The sequence below is a fragment of the Spinacia oleracea genome, chromosome 1, assembly GCF_020520425.1.
Source record: "Spinacia oleracea cultivar Varoflay chromosome 1, BTI_SOV_V1, whole genome shotgun sequence".
NCBI lineage: Eukaryota > Viridiplantae > Streptophyta > Magnoliopsida > Caryophyllales > Amaranthaceae > Spinacia > Spinacia oleracea.
The window spans coordinates 65,536,079-65,550,769 of NC_079487.1; the positions used below are offsets into that span (position 1 = coordinate 65,536,079).

Sequence of the window (14,691 nt, forward strand, 5' to 3'; positions counted from 1 at the left end):
AACAACATCATCATCACTATCCTCATCCATCTGAGTCTCTGTATCATGATCTAATCCTGTAAGGTTGATGTTCTCTACAGTCTTACCATCATCAAAGCATTCCTCCGCAAGTTCTATAATCGTAGTCATAATCTCCAAATCATACCTCCATCTACCATCTGGAGTACCATACTTGTAGTAATTGGGAATACCATTTTCCATATGCATATCCCCAAATCGGTTCTTAAGTTCTATGTATGGGTTCTTAGAAGGTAAGCAATGAATAACCATCTCTGCCATAACATCTTTCTTCCTTAATTCAGGTAGGTTCTTCACTGTAGCAAAGTAATTGCAGGCAAACTCAATCTTCTTCACATAAATGTGTGGGGTCTCACAGTCTAGCTTCTCTAAGTTTCCTAGATTTGCGTACTTTGAAATCAACATCTTAACCCTGAAAGTTAACAACTACAAAGTCTTACGAAAGTGTTCCAAAAAAAAAGTAAGTTCGTTGAGCCATACAATTTCAATGCACAAGTACATGCTTAATCATGAATCGTGATGCAATTAATCACATAAAACAAAACAAAACATGATCAAACTTTAATTAAAAGATCACAAAAATCAAGGCATAATCACATAAACACTTGATTAGAAAGGCATACTTAAATCAAACGCATACTTAGACTAATTATACCCTTCTTATTCTACCCTTTCCTCACTTAGAAAAATAAATAAAAATTTTCGAATTTAATTTAAATAAATAACTTCAAATATTCACGAAATTATTAGAAATTAAAATTGGAAATTTAAAATAATTAATCGAATAGTTTAATTAATTCGATCATTTTCAAAAATAATTAAAATAATTAATTAATTAATTCGGAATTTTTGAAAAAAAAATTTTTTTTTTTTTTTGAAAAATTTTAATTCGACTTTTGTTCGAATTTAATAAATCCGGAAAAATATTAAAATAAATCGATAAATGTTCAAATAACTTAAAATAATTAGTATTTGACTTTTCAAAATATTGAGTACTCAAAATAGCATTTTGACTTTAGGAAAACAATTTTCAAAAATCCAAAAGATCCGCAAATACCACTTTGTAGTATGGATTACTACAAAGCAGCCTTAGTCTCCGATTACCACTTTGTAGTATTACTTACTACAAAGAAGGAATGAAACTAAGCTCTGATACCACTTTGTAACACCCTAATAATTCCTTGCTTTTTATAAAACATTTTTTAACTTAAAACACAGGAATTACCAAGATATTACCGCCACTGTGATAAAGGCTAAGGCTATTTACCAGAATTACGCAGTGGAATTAACTAACTTTCAATCACATTAAAAAATAGTTAATGGTTATAAAAACAAGTTGGAACCACTAAGGCCCAATCTAAAATAAACCGTTTAAAAATCCATTAACTGAAAATAGTAGTCATGACTTTAAAATAAAATAAAGAGTTTATAAATTACAAAAGAAATAAACTCTCAACTCGAATCCCATGATAACTTCTCCCGCAAGTTATCTCTACAACCTGCTTTTTTTTAAAATCTACTCCCCAACAACGCAAATGCAATTGATGGATCATCATAGGGTCATTAAGGCAAAGGCCATGACCAGAAGACATGAAGCACGAAGTCAGCGAAAGCTGAGTACGGACAAGCTAGAATAACATTCTATCCTAACATGCTTCACTCTACAATATTAAATAATCAACATGCAAAATCCATATAATAAACAATTAAACATGCAGACAAGACTCGACACATAACACGACTCTTGACTCACAGTTTAATAAAAAGTAGCTTCGAACGGGTAAAGTAAAGTATCCTCAAAAGGAAAGAAAAAGGTGATGGGATCCCACCATACACCAAATAATAATAAGTCGGACTCCTACCGACAGTCGGATCCTACCGACGGAATTCCAATGCACAACGGCCTAAAAGAAAGAATGAAACAACGTCTTGTATCATTCGAGGAGTACAAGTTTTCCGGCAAGTCTCTCCCCATTGTTCATACTCAAGGTATATACGTTCCAAGAGTTTTGAAGCTCTTTTGGGTTACACTTTACATTAATTAATATGTTATGTTCAAGGCGACTCAAGACACAACGTACAAACAATTAAACAATTAGACAATTCAACAATAACTCTTCAATATTTTACTTCTTTAAGACTTGTGATCAAACATAGACTCAAGTGAAATTACTCCCATTGTTCCTTCTCAAAAACACTGTTTGAGATAACCCGACATTGCCTATTAACAAGCGGGGTGTGCCCTTAGCACGAATTGTCCTTAATTACATTCACATAGACTCTTCAACATATTCTACCCCTTGGTAGAATATATGTTGCTCACTGGCAACATTCGATTGGCTCAATAATTATGCTAGACATCCTGTACTATAGCATAATATTAATAACAACTTGCATGCGCACTACTCATACATGCAAACCAACTTGAACAACATGCTTGACATAATTCAACGATTATAAAAGTCCATAACAGGATAGTTCAATAGAATCTATAAAGCATAATTCAATTCATAACATGCTCGTTCACATAGATTCAACAATAATAACAACATGCTTGTTCACAAAATTAAACATGAATTCACAACAACATAATTATTCCCAAACATCAACATGAATTCATAACATCATAAGTTCACATGATTCGCATTCAATACACTTCATAAAGTCCTCAATGGATGGGTGGTCACCCTACTCTTGTACGTACCTAGAATACCTAAGTACGGGAGCCACTGTGCGAATCACGACTCACTAGAAATCAACTCCTATAAAACAAAATAAGAGAACTAAATTATTATCCATGTTTACTAAATTTCCAGCAACTATTTAAGAAACTAAAACCCTTAGTTTAATTAGAAATCATTCATTAATTGGTAATTTAATAGTCTCAAATAGTCAACTCAAGTCCTAACATAAAAACATTGACTTTTTAGCTTTAAAACCCTTAAAAACCAACTTTTTAAAGCTTAAAAACATTCTGAAAATTTAAGTTGATTCCCATAATTTAAATTGTCATTAAATTATGTGAATCAATCGCTCAAACAATTTGAAACCAAAACCCTAACAATGGTTTAATCCGAAAACATGTTTTGACTTTAAAAATCAACACTTTATAAACTTATTAAATCTGAAAATTATAAACTCAATCATCAAAACCAATTTCTTTAATTAAAACATACTACTAACCCAATACGGTGTTCATAACCGTTTTAATTAATCTAAACAATCCAATAATTAAACTTAATCACAATAATCAAATCAGTTTAAAAAGTGAAAATTAATATTTTTGAAAACATAATTTTATCAAACCATTGATCAACACACACACACACACAACGATTAATTAATCGTGTGTGTGTGCCGACCAACACACACGACAACAACAAAGCAACAGCAGCAGCGCAACACACCACAAGGGCGCGCGCGCGCGAAGGGGCAGGCGGGCAAGGGGCACATCAGGCACAGCGCACAGCGCACAGCGGGGCACTCGACACACGAGCACGAGGCTCAGCGCGCGCGGGATAGCGGGACTGCGGGGCTGCGGGACACGGCACACGCGACACAGCAGCAGCAATGGTGCTGCGCTGCGGGGCGAGGCACGAAGAGAGGGGCAACAAGCTTGGGCGCACGGGACTGGGCACACACACGCACGGCACTCGTGCCTTGGGCTGCAAGAAAGTCGGGCAAGAGAGAGAGGAGAGGGGAGTGGGGTGTGCCGCAAGAGAGAGGAAGAGAGAGGGAGTGTGAAATTTGTGAGGGTTTAATGAGAGGGTCTATTTATAGTTTTTCTCTCCCATGTGGGCTAGGTTATGGTAGTTTGAGTTTGGCTTATTACCGGGCTCAATTCATTAAATCCCTTGCAAGCTTTGTTGGGTTTAATTAAAACAAAACGACCGGGCTTTAAGTTTATTAAATTCGTTTTTTTTGAAATACGACCCAACAATTCCCGATTAAATAAATTCCTTGAAATTATTTAATAAAATCCGGTTTTCGAAATAATTAATATTTAAATTAATTAAAATAAAAGCGCATTTAATTCTCATTAAATTAAAAATAATTTATAAAAATACACGAAATGTTTTATAAATATAATAAAATATATTTATAATTATAGAAAAATACGAGGTATTACAAAGACAGTTGTAATCACTCTGAGGGGGCTAGTTGTACGGGAAGCCTCCTACTGATACATAATCACCAAGGATAGACCAATACTGGAGTCGGTATCTAAGGTATACTTCTCAGAGTCGGCCTTCGTCTGTCAGTATCTATCAGTCAGACCCAAATGGGAGGATCCACTCGGGTCCTCCGTACAAATATCCCGTCTATAAATATGGACCCCCATCAATGCCAAAGGTATGCAATTGCACCCCAATCATTCTTACAAGCATTTATTACAGAGCTATCTGCATAATCTGTCTTTAGCATCGGAGGGGTAATTCTCGGATCACCTCGAGGCTAGTTAACAGTTTCATTGTGCCTGGTATCGGAGACAAGTCAACCCTTTCCTGTTCTAAGTCCGCAACCGGAACACTAGGAACACGAAATTCACACTTACACTTGAACTTCTGCAACTTCTTTCCGCAATTCGCCAAAACCCCCTTTCTAGGAATTCGTGTGAGGTTAAAAACTCAGATAACGACTTCACCAACCTAATGTTGCACCAAAATTCAGAAGCTTTTTGGGTGATTGATGATGCAGTTATGGTGGATGAATGAGGAAGAAAAGACTAAGATAGATAGAGAAGAAGTTTGAGGGTCGTGATTTTTTTGAACTGTAGAATGGGTAACCCTAGGTAGGGATGGGTTATGGCGCCCAAAAGCTAAATAAGGGGAAAATAGTAAACTCCTACTAACAGCGAGTTAACGTTTATGTTAACAGTTAACTGTGTAGGCATTAAATGATATTGTACTGATTGTGAGGGGCATTTTATGTATTATTGAAACTTGATGGGCGTTTGGTGAATTAAGGCAAAACTCGGGGGTATTTCACGAAAAATCCGTAAAAAATAAATAGAGTAGATATGGTTTTTTTTTTAGGAAAGGGGTTATTGACGGGAATATTTTGCAACAGAAAATTACATGTGTCATTTCTAGTGTTTGTTTTAACATAATGTAAATAAATAACTCTCAAATGTGAAAAACATTTTCCATTTGAAACTTGAAGATTTGGCTTCAAAGAAACTTGAAGATTTTCACCAACAAAGTTGATACTACTACTACTACTATAGTTAATAGGATTTTGTTTAATGCAGCTTGTAGGTGTTCTGAAGATATGAGTAATCAGTTGATGTAACTGATGTAGGCAGTCTGTCTTTGTGTTGTTAGTGCTGTAGTTGGCTTTGGCCTTGTTGGACAGTTGTTCTGTTGTTGCTCCACCATTTTTGGAAATAAATATATTTTATTTGCCAAAAAAAAAAACATTTTCCATTTGAAAGGGAAGAAAACTATTTTTCCACTTTCCTCCTTACTTCCCCTTTCTATATTCCCATCAATCCTCAGTCATCTACTCTTATTTTCTTTTTCTCTATGAATTTTCTTGTAAGGAAACAAACAAAGGAAAACTAGTACGAAGTATGTAATTGTGTTTTCCCATGGAAAAGTTTTCCATGTAAAAACATTTTTCATTGTAAACGTTTTCCGTCAACCGAACAGAGCCTAAATTAAAGCAACAGAGCGCGCAGGAGGCCAAGCGAATTTCAAAAGTGTCTCCCATAGTAAATGAATGCTCAATCAATTACCATTTACCGGAACCAGATTCAAACATCACACATATACATAAACATTACATGGAGTACAGAACGCGATAACCAAACCAGGTCATTGACCACATTGGTTTGTAGGATTATCTAATCAACGTGCTTATATTTGTTTGCCAAGCAAAGTAAGCAAGAAATCCTTGTAGTGGCCGGAAGTGTCACCAATAATTGCATCCTCGACACTTTCATTGTACATCTTGTTATGCTCTTCGTTGATCTTTACCATGTCCACTTCAGCACGAGTCACTATCGCCCTTGTTAGTAAATCTTCATCTGTTCCCAGTCCATATACTGATGCCCTTATTACCTGTTCAGCCATCAGTGGCCATCAAAGTTCTAACTTCACCACATGATCTAACGAAGTTTTGATCGAGCTACATCATATAATGAACAAAGAAACTTTACGATATATGCCACCTAAACTTTCATGGAATGTATTTTGGATTTAAGACATGTCAAACTCGTCAATCAAGTGAAATTCAGGTCAGGTTTAATACAGGTCAACTTTCAGCTCATTCTGGGTAAAAATATTTTTCAGTTATTATCTCGGGTTTTCACATCAGGAAAAGGGGTGTGGAAAAGGATTCTTGCTATTGCAGTAACGCTGCAACAACTAATGCTTTCTCTACGTGAGAGGGTAAATCAATGAAGTCAGAGTTTTTCTCTGTACAACAAATACATTAACTCTCCACTGTCGAAGAAGCCATTTTGACTGACAATGGAAGAAGCCAAGTTTCCTCCACATAATATGTGGATTTCCAACTCTTATTCCCAAAGAAAGAATGATCTCTGCCTTCATTCGTTTGCTAAAAGGATACTAAACCTACATCCTTTTTTCTATGACTTCTTCTAGCTCTAATGTCTATGTGATATTGCTCTTTGATAAACTTTATTAAACCGGGATATCGTCCAATTATAAGTCGCAAATGAACTTGAATTCCATAATAGGTCTAACAATTTATTTATTTTTACAAATTCAATGCAAATCATCCCAAATACAATGTCTTTCTTGTTCCACTAGTAATTTCTTACTTGTCAAAAACAGATAAAAAGATGTACTCTTTTGTCACCAGCCTTTCTTTCACAAAGGCTTAATGACAGTTGTACAGTCTGCAGAGGGTTGAGTAATCTAACCAAAAATGAGAAAAATAACCTATAATCATAGGAAATAGACAACAAAAAAGACAATTCTCAAGGCAAATTTGCAAAAACCATCAATATTTGTAAGCCAATTTGCTCCCTTCAATACAGAAAGTTTGCTTCCAAACTGACACTGATGTGAGGGGTGACTGGGTATACAAGCAAGCAATATTACTGTTACTATTAAGTTTCTTTTCTCACTCCCATTAATTTAACATTTTGAAGTTTTTCCAAAAACTGTGGAGAAATAGAAGCAGTCTGTCACACTGAAGGATGAGTAATTCTGCTGAAGGCAAAACAAATTTAGAATTGTTTTTTACACGTCTAAGAGACTTAGAAACACATACCGGTTCTCACTTCTTAAAACAAGAAAGCTCAAACGGTGGAAGAAAACAAATAGGTGGAAAAGATTACGCACACGAGGTTGAGTAAAAGAGAAAAATAACCCAAGAAAGTTGCGTCAAATCAAATTGGAGGAAGATCAGTCAGCTGTCAGCAGTATGCAATTCAAGTGCATTGCTATGTAAAATGCAATTATATCTGTTGGCTCTGTCTTTTATCTAAGATTCTATGAAGGCTTAAGAAAGAGGCACAAAGATAGGGGAGATAACACATTGGTTACTCTAATGTCGGCAGTTTTTAGGCGATAAGAAAGTGAATGCAACAAGGCAGCAAATTAAGTGACTGCAAATAGTTTAAGGATGTTCGAAAAAGGAATGAGAATTAGAATGCCTAATTATATTCAATGGCAGGATCTGCAAAGGTTCCTATCAAAATAAAACAAGCAGAGAGGTTATTCTGAAATGGGTGTTTACGACAATCATTCAATAATAACTAACAGAGAAGTTGTATCACAAGTTCCTCGTGGTAAAAGAATATCATAATTCATAGTTAAGAGCATCAAATCACCTCAGCGAAGTGCTTCTCAGGGCATTCAATGCACAAGACGGCGATTCTCAGTAAATCTTGCAAATCTCCATTTCCACATTTCAAAATATCCTGTAGAAAACAATGGCTTAAAATGTTACAATTTGTGTTATTAAATTCAATATTTTGGGAGGAATATACAGAAGGATAGAAGGTGACCTGGTCAATGGTATTAGAATATTCCTGCTTATAACAAGCAAATGTTGCTCTAAGCTGAAATAAATTCCGAGTTCCAAGAATCCACACAATGTGATTATGGTCTAATTCCTTCTTTTTAATAGATTCATAAAGGTGGCCAGCTTCAAGTTTGGCAACAGTCATGTCTACCACTTCCTTGTCATACCGGTAAGAGCTAACTAAACGCACAAGAATCTGCATAATATAGGGAACACTAGTCAACTAGATATCATGCATTTCTAACTTCATGCTAAGACCCAGTACAATGATGCTAACTAAGAAAATGGTAAGAAAAGAATACTCCCTCCGTTTGGAATTTATAGTCACTCATTCTAATTTAGGATGTGTGGACGAAGCTGTCACATTTCCTAAGATAATCGTGGTTTACAATATGCTAGTACATAAATTGAGTACGGAAAGATGATAGACAGCACAAATATTTCATATCATACGTTTCATATAATTAAACTGATATTATGATGTGTTCAAACGATAGTTCAAGCTAGTGGCTTGCCTACCTAAGTTATCCAAATTACCTTTCTCAATGGAAGTTGTATATTTGATGCAATATGTTCTTCAACAGAGCAATCAAACAAGGAACAGTAGGCCTTCCTAACAGCCATCAGATGGTGTGGGGAAGAAGCACATGCTACCTCAACTATAACTTGCAAATCTTTCACCCCTTTCTTCTTCGCCTTCAAAGCATCATTAATTAATCTTGCATCCCTTTCCGAAGGATCATATGTCCATAAAAGTATTGCTTTCTGTAAATAGTAAAGATGTCATTTGATAAACCCGAGTGGAAAGTAAGTGAGCACCTAGAAGGCAACAAACACGTTCTAACACAAATCATAGCTCCAAAGTGAACTTTAGGACCAACAGTTCACCAAGAATTTAAATATTGTCACATGTAGCATTTTTGTTATAGCTCTACTACTAAATAAAAAGGAAACACCTCCAACTATTTCTAACTAATTTCCAATCCAGTCCAAACTGGTCAAATTGGTCCATACTTAAATGTTTGGATTGGATTTGGATTTTCGAGTCCAAAATATATCGGACTGGATCGGACTTTGCCTTTTGGAGAACAAAGTTCAAAATTTAGAAAATATACTACACCGCATGTAAAAAAGGTCAATTATGTAAAAAGAAGATTTATACTTCGTAATAAAAAATACTCTTAACTAAAAGCCAACACAATATTCATGTTGGCCTTTTCCTAAATTATTGTGATAAACAATTCTCAAAAAAGGGCAAATGACCAAAGTCTTAACCTTCTTCATTATTTGCTTCAAATTTCAAAACTTTGTTTTGTCAATCACATATTCACATGCTTAAAAAAAATTGTTACTCAATACAAAATATGACTTTGATTGGCCCTAAGAGGAAAACAATGTAATGATCACTTAAGAAAATTGTACTGGAATTGACTAGATTCAGTTAAAAGAACGGAACGGAATGAATATGACTTTTGAAAATTTTGGTTGGATTGGACTCAAATTTTCAAAAGCAAAAAACATAGGATTGGTAATGGACTCGATTAAGTCCAATCGAGCTCCTCCAATGTACATCCCAAATCTCAAGTCAGTGAGTGAATATATTTTTCTTATACTGTATATCGGTGAAAATTTATGATCACGTTTGGTGACATTGGACCAAAAAAGTCAAATCACGCAAACGAAGGCTCTATTTGACACGTCATTTTAGGCGTCTTAAATCATCTTAAATGATTATAGCGGTTTGTCAAGCACCTTAAATAAAAATAAAAAGGTCTTAAAATTTACTTAAATTACTTTTTTTTATTAACCTTTCAATTTAAGGTCCTTAAAATTTTCATGTATTTTACCTTTAATTTTTTATCTAAAACAATTACTCCGTACTTTATAAATTTCAGCTCCTTAAACCATTAATTCTACCAAACAACTCTGTAATCGGACAATGATAGAGTGACCCTGAGGGTTGGTAACCTTTTCAATATTGAATTTTGATTGGATACAAATGCATTGAAACTTTACATACAACACTCTCTCTCTTCAATTAATTATGCTTATATATTATTTTATGTTATATGTATCTTAGGGGTTGCCAACCCTTAGGGTCAACCAAACATTTTCCTTGTAATCAGGTACCTTATTGGTTTCAGCACCTGATCAGTTTCAACTACAACATTTACAGTTTCAGCTAACTTATCGATTTTAGCTCTACTTCAGTTAGTTTTGTCAAACATAGCCTAATACGGAATAAAGGGATCATTTTACTTTAAACAATGTACCTGAAATATACTCATAATTTAACAATTACCAATTTACCATACCATACCACTCCGAACAATTGAATCCCATATATAAAATTTTCAAAAGGTAAACTTCCACATCATAATACACCCCAATAAAATATCACACGGCTATGTTTTTTATCGGTGAAAATATATGGTCAACATTTGTGAAAAAATTAACAGAAAATGCCACATTTCGTAAAATTTTATAAATTTACAGGGCGGAGGGAGTAATATACAAGTACTCTAAAATGATACTCCGTATATTACCCTCATTTAACAAAAAAAATTAATCACAATTTAACCTATTACCGTACAATTGAAATTCCCAATAAATCCCAAATAAACTCCATAAAATAGCAAAAAAATCCCAAACACTATAAACATAGAAAGAAAAACAATACCAAGAAATCACCGGAAAGTTCAGAGCGAAGAGAATCAAAGAGGGATTGATTATAAAGTTGTTGATAAGTTTGAGTAATCATCTTCCTTTGACTTGCATCTCTCTTACCCAGTATTCTTATTACTGCTCTCTCATCTGTTCCCCAACCTGCAAAAACAAAAGAAAAACAAATTAAAAATTTGTATGAAATTCAACTTCAATTTGAAAGTCAAAGGAGAGAGAAAGTGAAATAGAAGACCTTGGAAAGCTTTTTTGAGGGTCTCGGAGTCTTGTTCAGGAGAAGGGACTATTTCTGGGATTGTTACAGTCGCCATTTTTGTTTTCTCTCACAAGTCACAAGACAGAGGTGGAGTTTTGGTGTTATGGTTTTTGGGTGTGTAAAAATATTAATAAGGAATTAAGGATGGCACGTTTTCTTGTGGTTTTAGCTTCGGTTATGCGATAAAATAAAAAATGGACAATAAATATTGAATTATTGTTGAGTTATGGTTTCAATTTTGTGGTAAATAAATCTATAATGTATCAATTTCTTTACTTAAAAAATTGGGCATGGTCTGATTGTGTAACAAACGAGAAAGAAGAATCAGGGGAATATTTTAAAACAGCCGGAGACATGAGTTCGGGCTTTGATGAAATTTTCTATTTATGATTGGATCAAAGTTCGGTTTTCGGTTTGGAGTAAGGCCCAAACCGAATCCAAATCGAACTAATTCGGTTTTCATTTTTTGAAACCGAATCCAAACCAAATAACCTTTTAATCCAAACCAAACCAAATCGGATTTTTATTTTTCAGTCCAATCCAAACCATAAAACCGAATTTTCATGGTCCTTTCATTTGGACCTTTTTTGGGCCTATATTATACCTGTTTTTAGCCAATTTTCGGGGCCTTATTATACTTTTTAGCCAAATTCGGCTTATTTTTTATTCGGTTTTAGTTCGATTTTTTCGGTATCAGACTTTTCAGTCCAATCCAAACCATAAAACCAAATTTTTTAAAAATCTCAGTCCAAATCGAACCGAATAGAATAAAAACCAAACCAAATTTCTTATTCGGTTTGGTTTGGTTCGGTTTTCGATTTTTTTCTACCAAACTTTCACCCCTAATTGGATGTACTAAAGAAAGTAATTTTTTCATATAAAAAACAGGAAAGGACAACATTGAGAGAGAAGAAGGGGGGATAGATAGGAAAAGAGGGGCAGAGAAAAAAAGTTATACGGTTAAACTTAAAATGAGAGATGCAAATACTTCCTCCGTATTTTAAAAAAAGATATACTCTGACGGACACATAATTTTAGGAGAGTGAGTTGAGTTTATTAAAATAATATGAAAGTGGGTAGTGAATAAATATTTTATTATAGTAAAAAGATTATGTGAGTAAGTGTGAGACCACGCGAAAGAGAGAAATATTAATATAAATGAAAATGGGGACCAAGACATGTCAAAAAAAGGAAAGTGTATATCTTTCTAAAATACGGGTGTTTAAGGAATGTGTATCTCTTTTTAAAATACGGGGAGAGTACAAACGTACACACATAAAATAAATGTATAGCTATTCGACATCCGCGTACGCTAAAAACGTCCGCGTATTTATGGTGAAAGTACGATTCTACCTTTATACGGAGTATAAGTTACTCAACCTCCTTTCATAATTTACCCCACCTCCCTTCATCTTTCCGTTTCCGGTAGGCACTCCAAACTCCGGCCATTTTCCAGCGACATCCACGGTCTTTTTCTGGCGACATCCCCTCCACCATCTTCTTCACTCATCACCTCCACCATCTTCTTCACTCATCACCTCACCATCATCATGTTGCTCCACCACCATCATCACGTAGCTCCACCACCATCTCTATTCCGGCCATGCAAGGCGTCGCACTCCCCTACACCATGGAGGACGACGTTCCTTCAATGTCGTGGTCGGTGGCCATGATGCATGTTTCGTCGTCGGAGGACTTTAATTTATTATTATTATTATTGTTGTTGTTGTTGTTGTAGTAGTAGTAGTAGTATTAGGCCGCCCGGGAATTGGCGGCCAGAACCATGTTTGGGCCGCCCAAAATTAGCGGTCGGAACCATGTCTGGGCCGCAATTTCGGGCGGCTCAAACATGGTTCGGGCGGCCAACACATGGTTCCGGACGCCAATTCCGGGCGGCCCTTGTGTTTAAAAAAAAAAATTGAATGTGAAATTTTTTTCCCGCCAGGTAAAAACGAATGTAATAAAAATAAATTAAGTTTATTATTTCGTTTTTAATTTCGGATATTTAAAAAAGTGTTGCAAAAAAAAATTGAATAATTACTGAATTTCATAATTAAAGTAATTAATATAATTGAAAAAACTAAAATTGTTAGAATTTTTTGTTTAAAAAATTTATTTATTAATTTCGATTTTAAAAAATATTTAAAAATGTGAAGGGGAAGGGTGAAAGGGGAGAGGTGAAGTGAGGGAGAGGGTAATTTTGTTTTAAAGGATAAAATTGTCCTTTCACCATAAGTACGCGGGCATTTTTAACGAGTGAGTACGTTGAATAAACCCCCCTCCACCCTAAAGTAATGGCAAGAACCAACTCGGCGTAACACGAGTACACTACACATTCAGGATGTGCATGGTCTTTGTTTGTGGAAAATATGCACCAGTCTAACACGATAGGACTGGCATGTTTACTATCTAATAGTTGTCCAATTCTAATCTGACTTGTCATTTCTATTAAAACAATAAAAATATATAACATGTGTTACATTGACCTAAAATAATGATTCACTAATCACTCTAAAATAATGTAATAAGATAAGATGCCAATTTTTTCAAGATTGACTTTTTTATTGTTTGAAGATGACAGGATATGACGTAAGAAGTTACATTGACCTAACAATTTACCATATAACTACCTAAAAAATGGTATGGTGGATTCTTTAAATGTAAGTTAATTAATATAAAATTTGGTAATTCACTAATGTTTTTAGATGTACGGAGTATATAGTAATTAAACAATATCACAAATTCATATAAAATACGACCTGACATGTTATTTTTAACATCAAGAATTAATTAAAGTAAACAATGTGATTGATGATCAAAGGTTGAAGCTAACCGGTCTAATCTAAATATTAGACATTATTGATTAGTATTCTATTATGAGTTTATGGCTCATCAAGACATCAACTAGTCCATGATCAATTATTTATAACTTCTACTCCCTCCGTTCATAAATGTTCTTCCCGTTTCTATTTCGAGTGTTACTGAATGTTCTTCTCAGTTAGAATCTATATTATTTTTGGACATATTTTTTTCCTAAAATACTCTTATATCATCTTCTATTTACCAAAATACCTAAAGATTCTACCCAAATTCCTACCTAAATTTCACAACCCCTATTATTTTATTTTATTTTCCCTTCCCCATATACCCACTCTCTCACCTCGTTATCCTTATCACTCCTTTCTCTTCGTTTCTCATTTGTAAATTGTTTAATAAAATATCTACATTTCCTCTAATTTTTTATTGTTTTCTCTCTCCTTCATTTCTTCCTGTGACTTACACCCAATCATTACTCTTACACTCAATCATTACACAAATACTCAAACAAACCAAAATTCTATTTTTCTTAATTCCATCCCCGATTCCAACCAGGAAGAACTTAAAGGAACCGAGGGAGTACTCAATAGCGATCATTATATAATACCTCAATTTTAAAATGTTTACACTTTTCGTTTTAGTACATTTCATAATGTTATTTTAATTGTGCTTTATACTATTTTTTGACATGAAAATTTACTATTTTTACCCCTATTATCCGATAATATTTATAATTTTCCACTTGATTTTTTTCCCCCTTACACTCACCCACCTTTTCACCCTCTCCCTTTTACTTTATCCAAAGTTTATTATATTTACTCACAATTTTACATGTGTTTTTCACTTTCGTATTAATATTTATGCAAATAGTAACCATAAGTATCATTATGAAATGGAGATAGTATTTTTTAAGTTTTTAG

General features: G+C 34.3%; 1 protein-coding gene across 1 annotated transcript; it reads right to left on the reverse strand.

Annotated features, from left to right (window-relative positions):
* Positions 1–5,709: 5,709 nt before the first annotated feature.
* Positions 5,710–11,176, reverse strand: LOC110791312 (annexin D3). The gene is made up of 6 exons (XM_021996069.2): positions 10,934–11,176; positions 10,697–10,842; positions 8,554–8,781; positions 8,000–8,212; positions 7,823–7,912; positions 5,710–6,080 (listed from the first exon to the last, which is right to left on the reverse strand). The coding sequence occupies exons 1-6, from the start codon at positions 11,007–11,009 to the stop codon at positions 5,877–5,879; spliced, it is 957 nt and encodes a 318-aa protein (XP_021851761.1). The 5' UTR covers positions 11,010–11,176; the 3' UTR covers positions 5,710–5,876.
* Positions 11,177–14,691: the final 3,515 nt, after the last annotated feature.